General features: G+C 39.5%; 1 protein-coding gene across 6 annotated transcripts in view; it reads left to right on the top strand.

Annotated features, from left to right (window-relative positions):
• CRPPA (CDP-L-ribitol pyrophosphorylase A) overlaps positions 1-24,096 on the top strand; it is a 379,242-nt gene that overhangs the window by 35,107 nt on the left and 320,039 nt on the right. For 5 of the 6 annotated variants that reach the window (XR_010158347.1, XM_009452696.4, XM_003318326.6 and 2 more), the window contains exon 3: positions 9,921-10,070. The exons of the other annotated variant lie outside the window; for it this stretch is intronic. Coding sequence is in view for 4 of the 5 variants with exons in the window: in XM_009452696.4 (XP_009450971.1) it covers positions 9,921-10,070 (150 nt within the window). In the remaining variant the exon portion in view is untranslated. The remainder of the gene's footprint in view (positions 1-9,920; positions 10,071-24,096) is intronic. 6 annotated transcript variants of the gene reach the window in all.

Genomic DNA, 24,096 nt, shown 5'->3' with positions numbered 1-24,096 from the left:
GGACCTGGATACCAAGAGGGCACTGAGCTGGTTAACATTTAAGCTGTCTGTGGACGGGAGAGCTAAAGGAGCACTGTAACATGCATGCCCACTGGGGCTTTAGGAGTCATGGGTACCCACCCCTAGACGCTACTGTGCGGCTGGAGCCCAAAAGCGCTCGCTCTGGCTACGGCACCTGCCCATCTGGGTGCTCCCCATCCCATAAGGGGTTTGAGTGTATGGCAGCCAAACAGATGAGCCACACTCCTGTTGCAGGTCCTGTGAGGGGGGGTCAGGGAACTCTCAGGTTCCATAATTGCTTTTAAAAACAGTATATAAAGAGAAACATACATTTATATTGTCTTTTATAATTACATTATCTTTACTGGTACACTTTGTTTTTTAATGTGAATTAGAATTACTGTCTTCAAATGTCCTTCAGGCTGAACATTTGTTGCTACTTTTTTCTAAGATGAATCTGTTAGCAAAAATTCTGTGTTTCTTTGGAAGTGTTTTCATTTTGCTTTCATGTGTGAAATATTGGTTTTGCTGGATATGAGATATTTTTCCTATTAGTGACTATTACCCCACTGCCATCTAACTTTTATTGTTTCTGATAAGTCACTTGTTAATATTGATGTTCTCTTGCTAATCATTTTTCTTGAGCTGCTTTCAAGATTTTCTTCCTTGACTTTGGTTTTCAGCACTTTTACTATGATGTGTCTAGATGAGGATTTTTTTCTGATTTTTCTACTTGGACTTCATCGAGCTTCTTGAAGACTAATTTTTCCTTTATTTTGGGAGGTTACCAGTCATTTCCTTGAATTTTTTTTTTCTGCTTCTTACTCATCTTTCCTTTTGGTACTCCCAATACAAAATTGTTGTGTACTTAATGGTGTCCTTTATTCTGCCGCTCTGTTCATTTATCTTCATCCTTTTTTTCTCATTTGTTTGGATTGTATTACGTCTATTTATCTAAGTGTAAGTTCATTGATTCCTCTCCAGTTCAAGCCTGTCACTGAGCTCCTTTATAAATGTTCATTATAGTTATACTTTTCAATTCTAGAATTTCTATATTTTTAAACTGCTTAACATTAGTGATATTGTCATACCTTGCCTTACTACTTTAAGTGTAATTTCCTCTAGTTCTTTGAATGTATTTATAATAGCTGATTCTGATTTGAGGTCTTTATCTGCTAAGTTTGATATATGGGTGGGGCCTTCTCATAAGCAGTTCCTCTTGCCTGCCTTTCCCCTCCCACCCCATCCCTGGAGGATATCACTTTCCTATTTGGATGCATGACTTGTTTGCTTATTTGTTTATGACTTGGTTGGCCTATTTTAGTGATGTCTTTTACTTTCACAGGGAAAAGCTTCTGATGTTGCTTTTTCAGAGGGTGGACACTTGAGTATTATATAGTCATCCTAGAATGATAGAGGTTTCAGTGGGGCTCTCTTTGACTGTCTCCTTCCCTGACCGCTATTATATTGTCTGCCTTTGATATCTCACCTAGCTGTTAAGCTACACTCATTGTGTGCTAATTGCTCACCTTTATTTTTGATAATGCCTTGGGCATATATCCCTTGTAGTCTCAGTTAAATTCTAGCCCCTTTGCAGGGGTAGTTTTTGAGATTTGTCCCTAATCCCAGGAGAGCTTTTGTTGGCTTTGTTTTCCCGTGGCTTTCACTGGTAAACTGACTGTCCGACAGTTTAGCTTTTTGTGTTCATATATCTCCAGCATTCTTTTAATTGCTTACCATGATGATCTCTTTTGAGAGTACACTTAGGTTTGAATTTCCAAATAAAGTGAGTTCCCTTTGGGAGAGCTTCATAGCTCTCTACTCTCACATCCTTTGTCTTCTACTTGTGAAAAATCACCACATCAACCCCAATGGCTAACTGCATCAAGAGTGGCCCTAACACGGCTGCAGCCAAGATGGCCGAATAGGAACAGCTCCGGTCTACAGCTCCCAGCCTGAGCGACGCAGAAGATGGGTGATTTCTGCATTTCCATCTGAGGTACTGGGTTCATCTCACTAGGGAGTGCCAGACAGTGGGTGCGGGACAGTGAGTGCAGCGCACTGTGCGCGAGCCAAAGCAGGGCGAGGCATTGTCTCACTCGAGAAGCGCAAGCGGTCAGGGAGTTCCCTTTCCTAGTCAAAGAAAGGGGTGACAGACGGCACCTGGAAAATTGGGTCACTCGCACCCTAATACTGCGCTTTTCCGACGGGCTTAAAAAACGGAACACCAGGAGATTATATCCCGCACATGGCTTGGAGGGTCCTACACCCACGGAGTCTTGCTGATTTCTAGCACAGCAGTCTGAGATCAAACTGCAAGGTGGCAGCGAGGCTGGGGGAGGGGCGCACGCCATTGCCCAGGCTTGCTTAGGTAAACAAAGCAGCCTGGAAGCTCGAACTGGGTGGAGCCCACCACAGCTCAAGGAGACCTGCCTGCCTCTGTAGGCTCCACCTCTGGGGGCAGGGCACAGACAAAAAAAAGACAGCAGTAACCTCTGCAGACTTAAGTGTCCCTGTCTGACAGCTTTGAAGAGAGCAGTGGTTCTCCCAGCACGCAGCTGGAGTATTGAGAATGGGCAGACTGCCTCCTCAAGTGGGTCCCTGACCCCTGACCCCCAAGCAGCCTAACTGGGAGGCACCCCCCAGTAGGGGCAGCCTGACACCTCACACGGCCGGGTACTCCTCTGAGACAAAAATTCCGGAGGAACGATCAGACAGCAGCATTCGCGGTTTACAAAAATCTGCTGTTCTGCAGCCACCGCTGCTGATACCCAGGCAAACAGGGTCTGGAGTGGACCTCTAGCAAACTCCAACAGACCTGCAGCTGAGGGTCCTGTCTGTTAGAAGGAAAACTACCAAACAGAAAGGACATCCACACCAAAAACCCATCTGTACATCACCATCATCAAAGACCAAAAGTAGATAAAACCACAAAGATGGGGAAAAAACAGAGCAGAAAAACTGGAAACTCTAAAAAGCAGAGCACTTCTCCTCCTCCAAAGGAACACAGTTCCTCACCAGCAACGGAACAAAGCTAGACGGAGAATGACTTTGACGAGTTGAGAGAAGAAGGCTTCAGATGATCAAACTACTCCGAGCTACAGGAGGAAATTCAAACCAAAGGCAAAGAAGTTAAAAACTTTGAAAAAAATTTAGACGAATGTATAACTAGAATAACCAATACAGAGAAGTGCTTAAAGGAGCTGATGGAGCTGAAAGCCAAGGCTCGAGAACTATGTGAAGTATACAGAAGCCTCAGGAGCCGATGCGATCAACTGGAAGAAAGGGTATCAGCGATGGAAGATGAAATGAATGAAATGAAGTGAGAAGGGAAGTTTAGAGAAAAAAGAATAAAAAGAAACGAACAAAGCCTCCAAGAAATATAGGACTATGTGAAAAGACCAAATCTACATCTGATTGGTGTACCTGAAAGTGACGGGGAGAATGGAACCAAGTTGGAAAACACTCTGCAGGATATTATCCAGGAGAACTTCCCCAATCTAGCAAGGCAGGCCAACATTCAGATTCAGGAAATACAGAGAATGCCACAAAGATACTCCTCAAGAAGAGCAACTCCAAGACACATAATTGTCAGATTCACCAAAGTTGAAATGAAAGAAAAAATGTTAAGGGCAGCCAGAGAGAAAGGTTGGGTTACCCGCAAAGGGAAGCCCATCAGACTAACAGTGGATCTCTCAGCAGAAACTCTACAAGCCAGAAGAGAGTGGGGGCCAATATTCAACATTCTTAAAGACAAGAATTTTCAACCCAGAATTTCATATCCAGCTAAACTAAGCTTCATAAGTGAAGGAGAAATAAAATACTTTACAGAGAAGCAAATGCTGAGAGATTTTGTCACCACCAGGCCTGCCCTAAAAGAGCTCCTGAAGGAAGCACTAAACATGGAAAGGAACAACCGGTACCAGCCACTGCAAAATCATGCCAAATTGTAAAGACCATCAAGGCTAGGAAGAAACTGCATCAACTAACGAGCAAAATAAGCAGCTGACATCATAATGACAGGATCAAATTCACACATAACAATATTAACTTTAAATGTAAATGGACTAAATGCTCCAGTTAAAAGACACAGACTGGCAAATTGGATAAAGAGTGAAGACCCATCAGTGCGCTGTATTCAGGAAACCCATCTCACATGCAGAGACACACATAGGCTCAAAATAAAAGGATGGAGAAAGATCTACCAAGCAAATGGAAAACAAAAAAAGGCAGGGGTTGCAATCCTAGTCTCTGATAAAACAGACTTTAAACCAACAAAGATCAAAAGAGACAAAGAAGGCCATTACATAATGGTAAAGGGATCAATTCAACTAGAAGAGCTAACTATCCTAAATATATATGCACCCAATACAGGAGCACCCAGATTCATAAAGCAAGTCCTGAGTGACCTACAAAGAGACTTAGACTCCCACACAATAATAATGGGAGACTTTAACACCCCACTGTCAACATTAGACAGATCAACGAGACAGAAAGTTAACAAGGATACTCAGGAATTGAACTCAGCTCTGCACCAAGCAGACCTAATAGACATCTACAGAACTCTCCACCCCAAATCAACAGAATATACATTTTTTTCAGCACCACACCAAACCTATTCCAAAATTGACCACATACTTGGAAGTAAAGCTCTCCTCAGCAAATGTAAAAGGACAGAAATTATAACAAACTGTCTCTCAGACCACAGTGCAATCAAACTAGAACTCAGGATTAATAAACTCACTCAAAACCGCTCAACTACATGGAAACTGAACAACCTGCTCCTGAATGACTACTGGATACATAACGAAATGAAGGCAGAAATAAAGATGTTCTTTGAAACCAACCAGAACAATGACACAACATACCGGAATCTCTGGGACGCATTCAAAGCAGTGTGTAGAGGGAAACTTATAGCACTAAATGCCCACAATAGAAAGCAGGAAAGATCCAAAATTGACACCCTAATATCACAATTAAAAGAACTAGAAAAGCAAGAGCAAACACATTCAAAAGCTAGCAGAAGGCAAGAAATAACTAAAATCAGAGCAGAACTGAAGGAAATAGAGACACAAAAAACCCTTCAAAAAATTAATGAATCCAGGAGCTGGTTTTTTGAAAGGATCAACAAAATTGATAGACTGCTAGCAAGACTAATAAAGAAGAAAAGAGAGAAGAATCGAATAGACACAATGAAAAATTATAAAGGGGATATCACCACTGATCCCACAGAAATACAAACTACCATCAGAGAATACTACAAACACCTCTACGCAATAGAAAATCTAGAAGAAATGGATAAGTTCCTGGACACATACACCCTCTCAAGTCTAAACCAGGAAGAAGTTGAATCTCTGAGTAGACCAATAACAGGCTCTGAAATTGTGGCAATAATCAATAGCTTACCAACCAAAAAGAGTCCAGGACCAGATGGATTCACAGCCGAATTCTACCAGAGGTACAAGGAGGAACTGGTACCATTCCTTCTGAAACTATTCCAATCAATAGAAAAAGAGGGAATCCTCCCTAACTCATTTTATGAGGCCAGCATCATTCTGATACCAAAGCCAGGCAGAGACACAACTAAAAAAGAGAATTTTAGACCAATATCCTTGATGAACATTGATGCAAAAATCCTCAATAAAATACCGGCAAACTGAATCCAGCAGCACATCAAAAAGCTTATCCACCATGATCAAGTGGGCTTCATCCCTGGGATGCAAGGCTGGTTCAATATATGCAAATCAATAAATGTAATCCAGCATATAAACAGAGCCAAAGACAAAAACCACATGATTATCTCAATAGATGCAGAAAAGGCCTTTGACAAAATTCAGCAACCCTTCATGCTAAAAACTCTCAATAAATTAGGTATTGATGGGATGTATCTCAAAATAATAAGAGCTGTCTATGACAAACTCACAGCCAATATTATACTGAATGGGCAAAAACTGGAAGCATTCCCTTTGAAAACTGGCACAAGACAGGGATGCCCTCTCTCACCACTCCTATTCAACATAGTGTTGGAAGTTCTGGCCAGGGCAATTAGGCAGGGGAAGGAAATAAAGGGTATTCAGTTGGGAAAAGAGGAAGTCAAATTGTCCCTGTTTGCAGATGACATGATTGTATATCTAGAAAACCCCATTGTCTCAGCCCAAAATCTCCTTAAGGTGATAAGCAACTTCAGCAAAGTCTCAGGATATAAAATCAATGTACAAAAATCACAAGCATTCTTATACATCAATAACAGACAAACAGAGAGCCAAATCATGAGTGAACTCCCATTCACAATTGCTTCAAAGGAATAAAATACCTAGGAATCCAACTTACAAGGGACGTGGAGGACCTCTTCAAGGAGAACTACAAACCACTGCTCAATGAAATAAAAGAGGATACAAAGAAATGGAAGGACATTCCATGCTCATGGGTAGGAGGAATCAATATTGTGAAAATGGCCATACTGCCCAAGGTAATTTATAGATTCAATGCCATCCCCATCAAGCTACCAATGACTTTCTTCATAGAATTGGAAAAAACTACTTTAAAGTTCTTGTGGAACCAAAAAAGAGCCCACATCGCCAAGTCAATCCTAAGCCAAAAGAACAAAGCTGGAAGCATCACGCTACCTGACTTCAAACTATACTACAAGTCTACAGTAACCAAAACAGCATGGTACTGGTACCAAAACAGAGATATAGATCAATGGAACAGAACAGAGCCCTCAGAAATAATGCCACATATCTACAACTATCTGATCTTTGACAAACCTGAGAAAAACAAGCAATGGGGAAAGGATTCCCTATTTAATAAATGGTGCTGGGAAAACTGGCTAGCCATATGTAGAAAGCTGAAACTGGATCCCTTCCTTACATCTTATACAAAAATTAATTCAAGATGGATTAAAGACTTAAACGTTAGACCTAAAACTATAAAAACCCTAGAAGAAAACCTAGGCATTACCATTCGGGACATAGGCATGGGCAAGAACTTCATGTCTAAAACACCAAAAGCAATGGCAACAAAGGCCAAAATTGACAAATGGGATCTAATTAAACTAAAGAGCTTCTGCACAGCAAAAGAAACTACCATCAGAGCGAACAGGCAACCTACAAAATGGGAGAAAATTTTCGCAACCTACTCATCTGACAAAGGGCTCGTATCCAGAATCTACAATGAACTCAAACAAATTTACAAGAAAAAAACAACCCCATCAAAAAGTGGGCGAAGGAGATGAACAGACACTTCTCAAAAGAAGACGTTTATGCAGCCAAAAAACACATGAAAAAATGCTCACCATCACTGGCCATCAGAGAAATGCAAATCAAAACCACAGTGAGATACCATCTCACACAAGTTAGAATGGCAATCATTAAAAAGTCAGGAAACAACAGGTGCTGGAGAGGATGTGGAGAAATAGGAACACTTTTACACTGTTGGTGGGACTGTAAACTAGTTCAACCATTGTGGAAGTCAGTGTGGCAATTCCTCAGGGATCTAGAACTAGAAATACCATTTGACCCAGCCATCCCATTACTGGGTATATACCCAAAGGACTATAAATCATGCTGCTCTAAAGACACACGCACACATATGTTTATTGCGGCACTATTCACAATAGCAAATACTTGGAACCAACGCAAATGTCCAACAATGATAGACTGGATTAAGAAAATGTGGCACATATACACCATGGAATACTATGCAGCCATAAAAAATGATGAGTTCATGTCGTTTGTAGGGACATGGATGAAATTGGAAATCATCATTCTCAGTAAACTATCGCAAGACAAAAAACCAAACACCGCATGTTCTCACTCATAGGTGGGAATTGAACAACGGGAACGCATGGACACAGGAAGGGGAACATCACACTCTGGGGTCTGTTGTGGGGTGGGGGGAGGGGGGAGGGATAGCATTAGGAGATATACCTAATGCTAAATAACAAGTTAATGGGTACAGCGCACCAGCATGGCACATGTATACATATGTAACTAACCTGCACATTGTGCACATGCACCCTAAAACTTAAAGTATAATAATAATAAAATTAAAAAAAATTAAAAAAAAAAAGAAAAATCACCACATCACTTCTTTGAAACTGTGGGTGGGCACAGTGCACTATTTTTTTTGGAGTAAACTCCCTACTCTGTGATCTACATGAGGGCAGTAGAAGACTCTGGTCTTTTATTTCCCCTGGTATGAAAACTGCCATATGTGTGAGCTGGAAGAAGAGTGATCAGGGCCCCAGTATTCTGGGGCATGGGTGGGAACTATGTGAAAGAGGTGGGCCTCAATCTCGTGTCCACACTTGCATAGATTTTAGCCTCTGTGCCATAGTGCTGAGGGGCATAGGAAATGCTGGCAGTCTGCCCTTCATACTGGGAACTTGGGGTGAGGGGGCCGTATCTTTTTAGTCATACCTACTCTGAGTAGAGCATCCATTACATTGAGCTGGCTGGAGGATAGAAGAAGAAACGGGTCACGGCTTGAGTACTACAGAGTCTGTTCTTACCAAAATTTAGTAGATTTTCTGGAATAAATGTTTCTTCATTTGCTGAATGTCCTTAGGACAATTTTCAGAGGCTTTTAATGGTTCTTAAAATACTTTTCACTAGTTTCAATGAGGACAGAGTCTGCAGAGCTCCTTGCTTTGGCATTTTGGATGTCTCATGTTCTCTTAAGTATTTTTTAACTTCATGCCCTGATATAGAATTCCAAAAATATACGTAGTTTCAGTGGAATCTTTTTTCTTAAAGCAGCATGCATGTTTGTGTGTACATGCATTTCCTTCCTGTCTTATCTTCTAGTTCTACTGATAGGTACTGGGCTTGACCAGTTGACCTACCCTTCACCTACTTGGATACTACTTCCTCTTTGTCACCCTGTGTCCTCATTTTTGTTTTTATGCTTAGGTTCCAAATTTCTACTTGAGGCACTGGAAGGGGTGACACAATTTATAAACCGTCTGTTTGGCTCATACATTTGCTTTGATTTTCAGCCAGTCCCTTGGCTTTTGCAAACCAATGTGTGGACTATCTATCTTGTTCAGATGTTGGTCTCACCAAGAAGACATTTGTTTTATTTGTGCACTAATTTCATATGCTGCAATCATCCCCATGTAGCAATTGTGTGGAAGAAAGGATGTTTTGGAGTAAATATAAGGTTTGGTTAACTGCCCACCATTGAACTATATTTTAAAGCAGTTTCACTAAGGCAGTTCTTCTGGTAATGGCCTTCAAAACTGTCTTACAATGGGACTCCATAAAAGATAAAGGGAAAAATTGTCAGACATGAAATATCTCTTCTAAAGTTCAGATGCAACTATTATTGAGAGAACTTTCATCATAGCAATTGAAGTCAATGGGTATTGCCTGAGGGAGCATTGCATGGAGACTGTGTTTGACAGGAACTGTTTTTCCTTGTGAATTAGAGCAAGACACAAATTAGAGCAACCCACATTGTTTGGGTTATTGAGTCTCATCTAGGGGATCTTGGAGAACTTGTTTATTTCCTTAAGTATCTAATATGTAACTCTCCTGAGGGTATACTAATATTAATTTGCAGTCCATATCAATTATTTCATGATAGTCTTTCTCTGCCTCCTTCATCTTCAGGGAATACCCAATTGGATCTTAGCATCTTTTTTTTTAGTGTTGACTTCAATGGCCTGTGATCAGAAGGATTTTGAACTTATAATGAAGGAAAATTTCACCTTAATGTATGGAACCGTAATACTACAAAATTGATTTTTTTTTACCTGAAATAACCATTTTTGAACCAATCACACTTATTCAGATGTTTTCTTAAGGCAGCTTGTTGAAGGTATGAATAAGATCTATCAAAAGTGAGATACTGAATTCAGAATTTCACTTTAAAATGGCTTGTAGGTGAAATATATTCTTTGCCTCTTTGTTCTACAGGCAGCAGGAGCCATTCGACCTCTTGTATCTACTGTCATCAGTCCATCTGCTGATGGTTGCTTAGACTACTCGCTAGAACGTGCCAGACACAGAGCAAGTGAAATGCCCCAAGCTTTTCTATTTGATGTGATTTATGAAGCATATCAGCAGGTAAGAATTTGGGCTTTTTGAATAAGCTGCTGTTATGTCAGGTTCCCCAAACAACCTCCACATTTGGAGAATTTCCAGAACTCATGGGACTGAGCGTATAGTTATACTCAAGGCTAAGACTTATTACAATGAAGTATTAAGGTTATAGAGCTGGATCAGAAGAGAGAGTTGCAGGCAGAATGTTGAGGATCCGTTTGCAGGCTTCTAGATGATCTTTTCCCTCCCTCTCCTGAAGGATCATGCAAAGCACATCTTCCTTCCAGCAGTGAAAATTCAGCAAATTGTGTGTGACATTTATGCCCAGGGAGGGCTGTTAGAGATACAATGCCCAGGGTGTTCGATTGGTCATCTGGATATCCTCTGCTTGGCACATACAAAAATTCCAGATTTCCAGAAGGAAAGTTGGTGTTCAGCATAAATCATGTTGTTGATACCAACAGTCTAGGCAGGCACACTGACTTGCCCTTGTCAGTTAATTCTCAGATGCTGGCTGAGGGCCTGTCTTATAAACCGGTCTTTTTAAGAACTGCAGTCTCAGATGTACTATGGTAAGTTATCTATACAGCTCCTTAGACATTTTGTTAATCAAAATTTTAGTTAAAAGTAAGTAACTTAAAAATCAAGTAATTTCATTAATATTACTGGATTGCTTCTGGTTTTCATGTTTTGGAAATGCTGCTGTACTTACATAATTTTACTGTTATTTGTTTGCACATTGAGTAAATAGTTATTGAATATTAGATATTGAGCTTGTCAGAGACTTCCCAATGATGATAAGTTTGAGCAACTAATCTAGTGCTTTACTCAACTTGCTATAGGAGGTGAGGAAGAATTAGGTAAGGGGATAGAAGAGTGGCCATAAGGATTAGACGGTAGTATCCCAGAAACTTAATGAAGAAAGTACTTTCTGATTGAGCTGAATCAGATACAAGCTGATCCATGGTCATCGTAGAACATGGCAAAGTAAAAGGAGGTGTGCAGTTTTAGGTTATAGATAACTCTTCCTCTTCAAATGGTACTGGAAGGTCACAGATGTCTAATTGCCATTCTGTTAAATGTTGCCTAGGATTTCTAAAAAGTGAGGACTGAGAACTGTACATAAACATTTGCAATGTGAGATTACCAGTGTTTGATGGGAGTGGTGGATATGAAAATCTTGTTGGAATTGATCTAAGAATAGAAGGGCTGATTTTTGGAGGAACTTTTATACATATTGAGTAGAGAAATGGGAGGAGGTAGCTGAATAGTTATAGATTAAGTTTGTTTTTTTTTCAGGTGGATGATAAAACAGCACACTGTTATGCTGATGGGGGTGATTCCACAGTGAGAAGACAGTGGTAAAGTGAGAGTGGATGGGACCTACTGCATTAGTGGTATTGAAGTTGACCTTGGCTGGGAATATGGATAGTTCATCCATAGGGACAGGAGGAAAGAGTAGGTGAAGAAAGATGCAGATAGACTGGTAGATGTGATGAGAAGACTTGGAATTTGTCCCTTTTGAGGAATGCATGCAGAAAATACATAATAGTGTTGACCATTTGGGAGCTGAGCAGTGCATTAGGGTTCTCCAGAGGAACAGAACTAATAGGATGTATGTGTATATGAAAGAGAATTTATTAGGGAGAATTGGCTCACACAGTTACAAGGTGAAGTCCCACAATAGGCCGTCTGCAAGCTGGGGAAGAAAGAAGCTGGTAGTGGTTCAATTCAAGTCCAAAAGCCTCAAAAGTAGAGAAGTTGAGTGTGCAGCCTTCAAAGGCTGAAGAGCCTGTTGTCTGATGTCCAAGGGCAGAGGGAACAGGAGTAAGCATCCAGCACAGGAGAAAGATGATAGCCAGAAGACTTAGCAGGCCAGCTTATCCCACCTTCTTCTGCCTGCTTCCTTCTGGCTGTGCTGGCAACCAATTGAATTGTCCCACCCACATTGAAGGTGGGTTTTCCTCTCCCAGTCCACCGACTCAAATGTCACTCCCCTCTGGCAACACCCTCACAGACACATCCAGAGACAATACCAGCTATTTAGGCATCCTTTAATCTAATCAAGTTAATACCTAATATTAACCGTCACAAGCAGATATCTGGCAATTGTAACCAAGGTGTCATATGAAGTTAGTCAGTTAGAAGAAACTCACTGCAAGCTGATCCATGGTCACTGTTGAATGTGGCAAAATAAAAGGTGTGCAGTTTTAGGTTATAGATAACTCTTCCTCTTCAAATGGTGCTGGAAGGTCACAGATGTCTAACTGCCATTCTATATGCTGACTGGCTGGATTGCTTCTTCTCCGTGTTTCTTCTGGCTTATCTCATTTGACCCCTTATATATGCTCTAGCCATGCTTACTCTAGTTCTTTAAATACAAGATTCCCACTATCTAGAACCTTACTTTCTACCTTGCTGCTTATTATTTAGTTATCCTGTAATTATCATTTATTCAAGGAATTCTTTTCTGTCTGGCCACACCAGGTTAGGCTGACCCATTCTGTGTTCTTTTAGTGCCTGTTTTTCATCTCTCCCCAGCATCAGACTTAAAATTGAATAATTACTTGAAGTCATTTGTGAAATCTCAAACTCCTCTGCTAGGCTGTGAGCCCTGTGAAGGCAGGGATGGTATCTGTCTTCTTCTTAGCAATCTGCCTGGTATATTACTAACACCAAGTATATATTTGTTCAAACGAATGATCATAAAAGGCTGTGCATATAAATGTATTAAAAATGGTCCACATGCTTGCTCTTCCTCTGCCTAGGTCACTCTTTCCAGATCTTAAACTGCTTATTTCTACTCTTTTTTTTTTCTGAGATGGAGTTTCGCTCTTGTTGCCCAGGCTAGACTGCAATGGTACAGTCTTGGCTCACTGCAACATCTGCCTCCTGGGTTCAAGCGATTCTCCTGCCTCAGCCTCCCAAATAGCTGGGATTACAGGTGCCCACCACCATGCCTGGCTAATTTTTTGTATTTTTAGTAGAGATGGGGTTTCACCATGTTGGCCAGGCTGGTCTCAAACTTCTGACCTCAGGTGAACCGTCTGCGTTGGCCTCCCAAAGTGTTGGGATTACAGGCATGAGCCACCACACTTGGCTTATTTCCACTCTTTATTGAGGTCTGTAGCAAACATCACCTCCTCAAAGAAGTCTTACCTGATAATCTTATAATCTTAAAGTAGCAGCATCTCTCATGTATCCCTTTTTCTGGTATAAGGATCACTACTCCTGCCCACTTTTGGTTTCCATTTGGTTTGCTTGCAATGTATTTTTCCACCTCTTTACCTTAAGTTTATGTGAGAGTCCTTATGTGTTAGGTAAGTCTCCTGAAGACAGCAGATACTTGGTTGGCTTTATCCATTCTGCCATTGTGTGTCTTTTAATACAGCATATAGGCCATTTACATTCAATGTTACTACTGAGATGTGAGGTACTGTTCTATTTATCATGTTAGCTCTTACCTAGGTGCTTTTTTTTCATTATGTTATTGTTTTATAGACCCTGTGAGGTTTATGTGGAGGAGGTTCGATTGTGATATATCAAGCTTTTGTTTCAAGATTTAGAACTCATTTTAGCATTTCTTGTAGTGCTGGTTTGGTAGTGGCAAATTTTCTCAGCATTTGTTTGTGTGAAAAAGATTTTATCTCTCCTTCATTTATGAAGCTTAGTTTGGCTGAATAGAAAATTCTTGGCTGACAATTATTTGTTTCAGGAGGCTAAAGATAGGACCCCAATCCCTCTGGCATGTAAGGTTTCTGCTGAGAAATCTGCTGTTAGTCTAATAGGTTTTCCTTTGTAGGTTACCTGATGCTTTTCTCTCATAGCTCTTAACATTTCTTCCATTTGTCTTGACGTTAGATAGCCTGATGACTATGTGCCTTGGTGATGGTCTTTTTGCAATGAATTTCCCAGGAGTTTTTTGAGCTGCTTGTATTTGGATGTCTAGATCTCTAGCAAGGTCAGGAAGTTTTCCTCAATTATTTCCTCAAATAAGTTTTCCAAACTCTTAGACTTCACGTCTCCCTCAGGCACACCAATTATTCTTAGGTTGTTAATCCAATATTTCTTGGAGACTTTGTTCTTTTTAAAAAAATTTTTTTTTACTTCGTCTGATTGGGTTAATTCAAAAGCTTTGTCTTCAAGCTCTGAAATTCTTTCTTCTACTTGTTCTAGTCTATTGTTGAAACTTTCCACTGCATTTTGTATTTCCCTAGGTGTGTCTTTCCTTTTCAGAAGTTCCGATTGTTTTTTCATTATGATATCTATTTCTCTGGAATTTTTTTCATTTATATCATAGATTTAAAAAAAAGTCTTTAAGTTGTTTTTCACCTTTCTCTGGTATCTCCTTGAATAGCTTAATAATCAACTTTCTGAATTGTTATATCTGGCATTTCAGAGATTTCATCTTGGTTTGTGTCCATTGCCTGGGATCTAGTGTGATCTTTTATAGATTGTTACAGAACCCTGTTTTGTCATACTGCCATAATTACTTTTCTGATTCTTTCTTATTTGGGTAGACTATTTCTTCAAATTGTTCTTGAATTTATTTTTTGATTGGACTGTGGGGTTTTTTTAAATTTATTTTTTTCCCCTTTCAAGGATCTGACTTTAATGTTTATTACAGCCTAATTTGATTTTTGGTGCTTTTAGGGGAGAAGATGCTGCATGAGTTCCTGAGTTATAGAGGATCTTTGTGCACTGGCTTTCCCAGATGCTGATTGTAGTAGTTGGGTACTTGGTGTGTGGGCAAGTTGAATGTCTCCTATGGGGTTTGAATGGCAGGAATCTCTTGAAGCTTATCTCATTCTGTTGTGGTATACAGTTTAAGTTTTCTCCAGTATTTTATTTACTGTGTTGATTCAGGCTTCAGGTCAATAGGGAGGTATCCTTTGGTAGGTAGCAGCTGTAGCTAAGGCAAGTGAGTAGATGTAATACTCAATGGTGGGCAGAGGTCCTAGCCTTGATAAAGGTGGCTGGGGGGAGCTCTCAATTAGACATGCTGAAGATTTATTAGATGAAGGGTGGGAGCTACCTCAGCTCCCCTGCCAGGCCAGCAGGAAAGCGATCAACCTCATAGCCTCACTCCTGTTCCAGTGTTCTGGCTATTCAGATCAAACAGGCAGCTCTTTTCATCTGTAGGAATGTTGATGTTCCAAGTAGGGAGGAATTGTGACTCTGCCTCTCATGCAAGCCTGAATCCAGGAGTGCCCCTTCTGTGGGAGTGCAATCACCCTGAATTGTTCCAGGAAGGCTGTTGGTAGGTGCACTCACACTGCATTCCTGTGGGAGAAGCCTCAGCTGTGTCTGCAGTGTGGTGTATTGGTGTATGGGGTGGCAGGTGGGGGAGGGCAGAGGACAAGGACCCCTTCTCTAAAACCCTTCATGATTACAGAGGCTGCCTGCCTGTTGGTGTAGAGGTGCAGACTTTCCCTACTGCACAGCACTGCAATTTTGTCTCTGCTGTAAGAAACTTCCCACCAGCAGAAAGATCTGGGACTCGAGGCCTGTCGTTTAGATTCTCTTGTCCCACAGGGTGTTTCCTTGATGTAGTGCCCTCTCCCTTTCCCTAGGAATGGGACTTCCTGAGTGCTAGACTGCAGTGATATTGCTCTTCTGGGTCTAGCCACCCGGTGGGGCTACCAGACTCTGGACTGGTGCTGGGGAATGTCTGCAAGGGATCCAATGATGTCTTCAAGTCTCCCAGCAGTAGATTCAGCTCTGATGGAGGTGGCAGGGGACTGACACAGACTCTGAGATTCCTTGGTTGTAGATTGGCTTATTTCCCTGCAGAAATAGCAACCATGGCTTTCAGGCCATGTCCCTCCCCATCTCCCCACAAGGCTGGGCACCCAGATCCTGTACTCCTATCTGTGGCACACTTCCAGCTTACCCTTGGGTTCTGTTCAAGGGAGTTTATCCCCACTTGAGATTATATCACAGAATTCAGTTGCGAGCTTCTTTCACCCTGCAACCCCTCCCTGAGTTCATTGGCTAACTTCCCTGAGGGCTTCTCTGAAATATAGTCAGGAATGGCTTCCCTTGGCTAGTGCTGGAGACTGGGAGTGCCTGCAAGGGACTTCCTGCTGTTGCTTCCACTTTTATATTCCACACCACTCCCTAAATCCAGTCCAGCTCTGGGTAGGGTTAAGAGCTTCTGCTGTGGTCTGGATTTTCAGATTCCCCAGTGGGGATGTATGATTGGAGGCAGACTTTCCCCCTCTCACATTCTGGACATTTAGAGTTTTTCATCTGTCTTCACAGAGTAGGCTGCAGCCTGCCACTTCTTTCAAAGGGTCTGTGGATTCTTTTGTATTTTTCCTGTTAAGTTCCTATTGTGGTTCTTGGGGGAAAAAAAAAAATCACAATGTGAATCTCTAACCCCCTATTCTGTCCTTCCAAGTGGGCTAGTCACGCTGATACTGCCTGCTATCTGCCATCTTGGGGGCAAAAAAAAGATCATACTTATTTTGTTCTGCTTTAGTTTTGCTTATTAGATATCACTACCTGATATATCTTTTTTGGTGTGTATCTTTCCTATTAAAACCTCAGTTCTGTGAGGGCAGGTGAAGGAAGAGAAAGACCATCTCATATTATTTTATACTGTTTTATACTCAGTACCTGTTTTAAGAAAAAACAACAAGGAAGTAAAACCAAAGACAGGCAGCCTGGCGCCAGGCCCGAAACCAGGCCTGGGCCTGCCTGGCTTAAACCCAGTAGTTAAAAATCAACTCATAACTTAGAAACCGATGTTATTCATAGATTCCAGACATTGTATAGAAGAACATTGTGAAACTCCCTGCCCTGTTCTGTTTCTCTCTGACCACCAGTGCATGCAGCCCCTGTCATGTACCCCCTGCTTGTTCAAATAAATCACGACCCTTTCATGTGAAATCTTTAGTGTTGTGAGCCCTTAAAATGAACAGAAATTGTGCACTCGGGGAGCTCAGATTTTAAGGCAGTAGCTTGCCAATGCTCCCAGCTGAATAAAGCCCTTCCTTCTACAACTTGGTGTCTGAGAGGTTTTGTCTGTGGCTTGTCCTGCTACACAGGGACTTTGTCTTGTTCAGTCTCATTTCTAGCACCTAGAAGAGTTTATGGCATGGATTAGGTTCTTAAATATTGCTGGATGAATTTCATGTGTATACATATATGTAGACACATATTTTATATGTTAACACTAATGCCAGTTATATAAACAGATTTGATGTGAGTTATATATGTGCATATATTAAGTATATACACATTAATGAAATCCCCTTAAATCTTTAAGAAATTCATCTGAAAAATTATTGGAAGTATGGGCAAAGATCTGTGTGTAAGGTTGGTGATTTGCAGCATTTTTATAAGTGTGGTCATTTTTACTGAACCTTTATTTCTAGAGATCAATAAAATTGTGACATTTATTAATAGAAGCTTTAAAGGGTCACTAAAAATTATTTTTGCAGAATTTGATCATGAAATTGTTGATGTTAGAATGTTACTGAGAAAATAATATATAAAGTTGTAATAACAACTATATAAAATCTATATATGCCTGTTTGTAAGTGTAAGTGCACACACAAAATCAGAAAGGTTGACTGCACTTGTGAAAACCAAAATGCTACTAGTGCCAATGTCTGGATTGATAATTTAAAAGTCAAAATCTATTGTATTTTACTTAAGATACATAAATTCGTATGTGTTTGTTTTCAAAGAATCTTGGGCTTTTCCATGTAACTAGGTATTTGTTCAGTTTTATTTTATTAAGATTGGAGACGAAAACTATTTCATCCTTGAGAATTTTTAATGACACATTAGGAGTTTGCTAAAGGAAAATATTTCTAAAGAAAATAACAAAAGAATAATACAAATTTCAAGAGTGGAAACTATGCGATCTCCAGGAATATGAAGAAAAGCCCACGGATTGGTCCAGTGGATTCTTATTGAATCTTCAAATGTGAAATTCTTTTCTGTGCAGTTTGAGGAAAAATAATAAATTATTATACAAAGAAGCTTTTTAAAATCCATTTCCTGTGAAAATTGGTGTTATGCTCACAGATGGTATTCTGAATTTTATTGTTCAGAGACCTGGCCTTGATTCTAACACAAGTTTTTTGTACATAGAGAATTTTAGAAGGTAATTTGTCAATTAGGTTTGAATGAAAATTCATGAAAGATACAGCAGGATTCAGCCAGTGACAGAATCAGTCGCTGGGTTGTTAATTATGTACCTTTTGCTTTGATTTCTTAGACTTGACTATGGAGATATGTAATATTTCAGTGTTAATCTTATAATGGAGATTGAGAAGGTGTATTTTTTAAGTGCCTGTTTAACTTAATTGAAACAACCCCTCCCCGCATTTTTAAAGATTCCCGTCGCTTATCTGTGGGTAGCTGAATATAATAGCTATAAAATTAAAGAAATATGACAGGAATTCCCATTCATAATTCATAGCCTGCCTGTACCCCACATGCGTTAGAATAAATAAGACTTGTATCTCATACTGTCAACAAGTTTGGGCTTTAAATACTGAGTTAACAGGAACAAGTCAAAAAGATGAAATTTTGTGAAGTGTCTTTTCTTTATATTCACCAAGCATCACAACTCTCAGAAGTTTTATTTCAGTTTTTACAGTGTAGTTCCCCATTTCTTCTCCTTTCCTGCCTTCCTCCCTGGCTGTTTTTGCTTAGTTGTTCGATTGTGCCTGGATTGGATTTGCAGATAAAGAAGAGCCTCAGGGGAAACCTTATGTCACATTGAGTTTTAGGATAGGGGGCACAGTGGGCACAGGGAGCAAGGGGTATAGTAGAAAGAGATAAGAAGGCATAAATTTTTTTTTTTAATTTTGACAAATGGAGATTTGAGGAAAGGGGCAAGGAATGAAAAGATCCTCAGGAGGGTGAGTGAAAGAACATATGAAGAAAAATGATTTATAAAGAGAAATGAGTAGGGATTTAAAGATGAAGCTTTGAGTCAGAAAGAGCTGACTTGTTACTTTAGTGAAAGTATTTGCAAACCATTGTTTCTTACACAAGTCAGTTGCAAACCACAGTACCAAAGTGGCACATCGCAGTTATTAATGAAAACATGATCTATATGTTTATGGTATTTCATCAGAGAAAGTAAATTGACAATCTTGGTGATGGACTTGGAAAGTGTTTATCTCTTCATGGTCATGCGTCTTCCTATTTGTCATATTTCCCATGTTTTTTTTTATTTTTCTCCCTCTTGCCTTTTTTTTTAAATTCTCTCAATTATTCTACTAGGTAGGTTCATATAGTCATGTCATTTTCTTTGGTTCCATTTTGGAAAAATTATGAAGAGCTGTAGAAAAAATGATCTGGTGACTTGGCTGGGATCTTCTTTGAGTATACTATTTGCTATCCCCAGAAATTTCATTCTCAACCATTAGCCTAAAAGCATAAATTACTTTTATCTGTTTTCAGTTCATATGTATGGCAGTTTATAAGTGATTCTAGTTCTGTAAGTTTCTGTGAGTTTCTATAAGACTAATAAATATAGTTATATAAGGTTAGCAGTGGTTATAGTTTCAGCCACATCTTCTGTAGCTTTTAATGATCTTTAATTTTCTAGCTTTTGTCAGTTTGATGGCTGTATATTGATTTGTGTTGTAATTGAACTACATTGCTAGTGAGGATGCAGCTTTGTATGTTTGTTCATGTTTGTGTTACTTATTGCTATGGTCTGAACGTCTGTGTTTCCCCTAAAATTCCTGTTGAAACCTAACCACCAAGGTGATAGTATTGAGAGGTGGCACCTTTGGGAGGTGATTAGATCATGAGGGCTCTGCCTTTATGAATGAGATTAGTACACTTAGAAAAGAGGCCTGAGGGAGCTTTTTTGCCCCTTCTGCCAAGTGATGATGCAACAAGAAGGTGCTATCTATCAGGAATGGGTCCTCATCAAACACAGGGTCTGAAGCCTTGATCTTGGACTTCCCAGCCTCTCGAATTATGAGCAATAAATTCTTTATATAAACTATGCAGTCTGAGATATTTTGTTTTAGCAGTCTAAGTGGAGTAGAGCACTTACTAACATTTCAATATGCTTTAATGTATTTTGTCCACTGTCTTCTGGGTGTCTTATCTTTTTCTTGTTGATGTGGTAGGGTTTTGTATACATCCTAGGTACAATTTTTTTCTTGGTCTTACACATTACAAATATATTTGAATCTGTTTGTCAGTGTTGTCTTTAATACATTAATATATTACTTTGTGGCCAAATCTGGAGTTGAAGGTCTTGTTTAAGTTCTTGTCCGTATCATGGTTGTATTTTATTCTATTTTCCATTTCACGCTTAGGCCTTAAGTTTGTTTGGAGGTCATTTACTCTGATACAGGGCACCTGCCTTTTTCATCTTTATAAAGAGAGATTTTTCAACATCATTTATAAAATCATCCATTTTTTTGACTAATTTGTGCCTCTATTATGTTGCTTTATGTAGATTTATTTCTGGGTTCATTATTCACTGTCTCCTGTGATACTACCACATTGTTTCATTTTCTGTTAATTACTTTCAAGATTATCATTTCAGCACAGGTTCCCTAGCAAATAGAGCCTTAGGCAAGGCTTAAATACTGATGTAAGATGATGATTACAAATCTGGCCATTATTTCACAAACACAGCTGGTCACTTCATCACATGGGGACATATCCAGACAGGCTTATCCAAAAATGTTGTATTGTTACCTCCAATGTCCTGTTCTAAGACTGAGAGTTCATCTGGCATCTCCCTCTGTGTTAGCATTTCTCCCAGAGGCAGTGAACTCCTAGCTTCTTCAGTCACAGGAAGAAGCCAGATCCTATGACCTGTATCATGGTTCTCTGTCTCCAGAGGAAGCTATAGGTAGAAATCAGAGACTCTGGCTGCTGTCCTCAGTTAAAGGACCATGAGGGCCCACAAGCAGTTAGTCACTCTGGTGGAGGGAGCCTAGGAGACAGATGAGACCAAGGGAATCTGAGGCAGGGAACAAGATGCGACTGATACACTTGGTATTGACCTTTATAACTTTTCTATAAATTTGAAATCTTATGTTAAGTTTCCTCCAGTTGGAAGATTTTACTGGAATTCTTTAATATTATAAATTGATCTAGGTATGTCTCTCACAGTCTGGGAGACACGTCAACAACAGGTTGTTGTTCAACATTTGTTAATCAAGCCATGACAAAATTTACTCCCTGATTTGCTTGATGGGCAGATTTTAATTTACCAAAATTTTCAGGAAATAAGCAATCTTGAAACCCAAGAGAATTCATGCTTTAAATCTGGATGTTTTGTGGTGCTTAGGCCCCACTGCACATTGATTACATGGCAGATAATGTTGAGCATTAGTTCATCATTGAACATTACCTATCACATCTGTATCATGCCAATTTCACTGAGCAACCTGCAAGTCTGCTGCTTCTACACAACGTTTTACACAGTGAAAACATTAGTTGAAATAAAGACAAGCATGCAACGCACTGCTGTGGGATTTCCTTCTCAATCAGGACTCATAGAAAATGGAATTGAGAGTTCTTCAGATGCCTCCATTCCTTATCTGTCTGGCACAAAAGTCAATATACACATACCAACTTACAGTGCAACCTTGGGTTTGGATGCTAGAATGTTTTGACTTTTAAGAATTCATTCATCAATTGATCAAACTTATTTTAGATTTGAAATTATTTTTTAAGATATTTGTCTTTTGTGTCCAGTGCTTTTAGGATGGACACTATTATTATGACCTTTTGGGTATAAGTACCTGAGGCTCAGATGCTCACATTTTATGCCTTAATGTAAAAAGACACAACTTTAACTTTCAGGCACGTAAGTGTAAAGGCTGTATTCCAATAATTATTTTCTACCCTCAGTAAATTTTATAACTGAAAAAGATCTTGGGATTAAGTTGATGTCTTTAAATTTTCTTATTTGTGAAGATAGTATAATTCATTCAGATCTGTTACATTCTTTGAAGGATTTTTTACTTTATATTAGTAATTTCTTAGATTAGTTTTTGTCTGTTCTAATATGTTATTTTCTATCATGTTTTCTAACTGACATTTGCTCTTACAGTATTTTTCTGTCAGGTATATTGAACTTATAGCAGGCAAATTTATTGAACTCTGGTGTTGTTTCTATTTGAATTCTAAGTTTTCTACTCCCATGATTGTATTGTCTGCAATAATGACAAATTTGTGTTTTTTTCCCCACTGGTCCTTATTTATTTATCTTTGTTGCTTTGGTCAGGACCTCCAGTATCATGTTGCAGTAATGGGGTATGTTTTTCTAGATTCCATCACTAAAGAGACTGTTTCATTTCTTAAGTATAATGCTTGATGCAGGTTTTCTTTTTTTGATAAAGACTTTATCAAATTTAATCTACCTTTAATTTTCACTTTTCTAAAAAGGCTTATTTCTCTAAAAAAATCAAATAGATATTGTGCTTTTTGAAATCTCATTCTTTTCCTACATGTAGCTATCATGTTACTTTTTTCTTTTTGTCTAATGTGAATTAGTTTGAAATCAGTAAGTCTATAATGCTATCTTTGTGATTCTGGGGTGAATACTGCTAGCTGCAATGTTTCAGACTATTGGATTTAGCTACCTGATATTTTATTTGGGATATTTTCCCTCTGTGTAAGTGAAATTCTTCTTTTTATAATTTGCTGTCCTTAACTTGCAGTGCAAAACTGTGTCAAACTTATAAAATGAGTTGGGTCATTTTTTGTTTGCTCTTTTTGGGAAAAACTTTTTAAGATATAGTCATATCTCATTATTGAAATTCCAATAGAGCTCCTCATTAAGACTTTCTAAACTTGGAGCTTCTTTAGGGTTTGGTAGGGCAGGGCAGAGGAGCAGCCTTTTGATGGTAGTTGATAATTAACATTTCAATTTCCATAATGGTTGTTGAATATCTAGGCTTTCTCTTTTTTCCTGCCTATTTTGACCCTTTGTATATTTTTCTAGAAACTTCTGTTCTTTTATATTCTCAAGTTTATGGGCATAGTATTATGTTTTAATTAAGACGTATCTGTAGGGGATGGGGAAGGGGAGATGAAGTTGGTTTTGGAGGAAGAGAAATGATTATCAAAAGCAGAAAAACTGAGACAAACCTCTGACAAGCCTTATCAAGCCAAAAAAAGGAAGAGTAAAATAAATATATCTCGAGTTAAATGCACAGATCATTCTTTAAATCTTTCTTAGATTTTAGTAAGTATATTCTAAGCTGCTAATTTCTTAAACTTAATACAATCAGAATTTCTCTAAAATGACAAATCGAGATACAGTGTTTCATTATCTTGTAGCCTGTATTTAATAACTTTCTCTCATACCTCAGGTGTCCAGGCAAATAATTCTCTCCTTTGTTTTATAAAGTTAAATATACATATTTTCAAAGCATGGATAATTTCTTATCTGACTGCTATGGTTTGTATGTGTCCCTCCAAAATTCACATGTTGAACTTAAATCCCAACGTGATGACATTAGGAGTAGGACTCTTTTAGAGGCGATTAAGCCACAAGGGTTCTGTCTTCAATGAGATTAATGTCCCAGGCATCAGAGCTGCTGGGCCCTTCTACCTCTTCTGCCATGTGAGGACACTGTGTGTGTTCCTTTTTGCCCTTCCACCTTTTCTGCCATGGGAAGACACCATGAGAAGATGCTTTCCCCAGACATCAAATCTGCTGGCACAGCGATCTTGGACTTTCCAGCCTCCACGCTGTGAGAATAAGTTTCTATTGTTGGTAAACTACCCGGTCTGTGGTATTTTGTTATAGTGGTCTGAGTAGACTGAGACATGCACTCTTTTAAAAAGTTACTTTGTAGGCCGAGCGCGGTGGCTCACGCCTGTAATCCCAGCACTTTGGGAGGCCGAGGCGGGCGGATCACGAGGTCAGGAAATCGAGACCATCCTGGCTAACATGGTGAAACCCCGTCTCTACTAAAAATACAAAAAATTAACTGGGCGTGATGGCAGGTGCCTGTAGTCCCAGCTACTCTGGAGGCTGAGGCGGGAGAATGGCGTGAACCCGGGAGGCGGAGTTTGCAGTGAGCCGAGATGGCGC

The sequence above is a fragment of the Pan troglodytes genome, chromosome 6 (assembly GCF_028858775.2).
Source record: "Pan troglodytes isolate AG18354 chromosome 6, NHGRI_mPanTro3-v2.0_pri, whole genome shotgun sequence".
Lineage (NCBI taxonomy): Eukaryota > Metazoa > Chordata > Mammalia > Primates > Hominidae > Pan > Pan troglodytes.
Note: the sequence above shows the minus strand (reverse complement) of the source record. Positions and strands in the feature narration are given on the sequence as shown.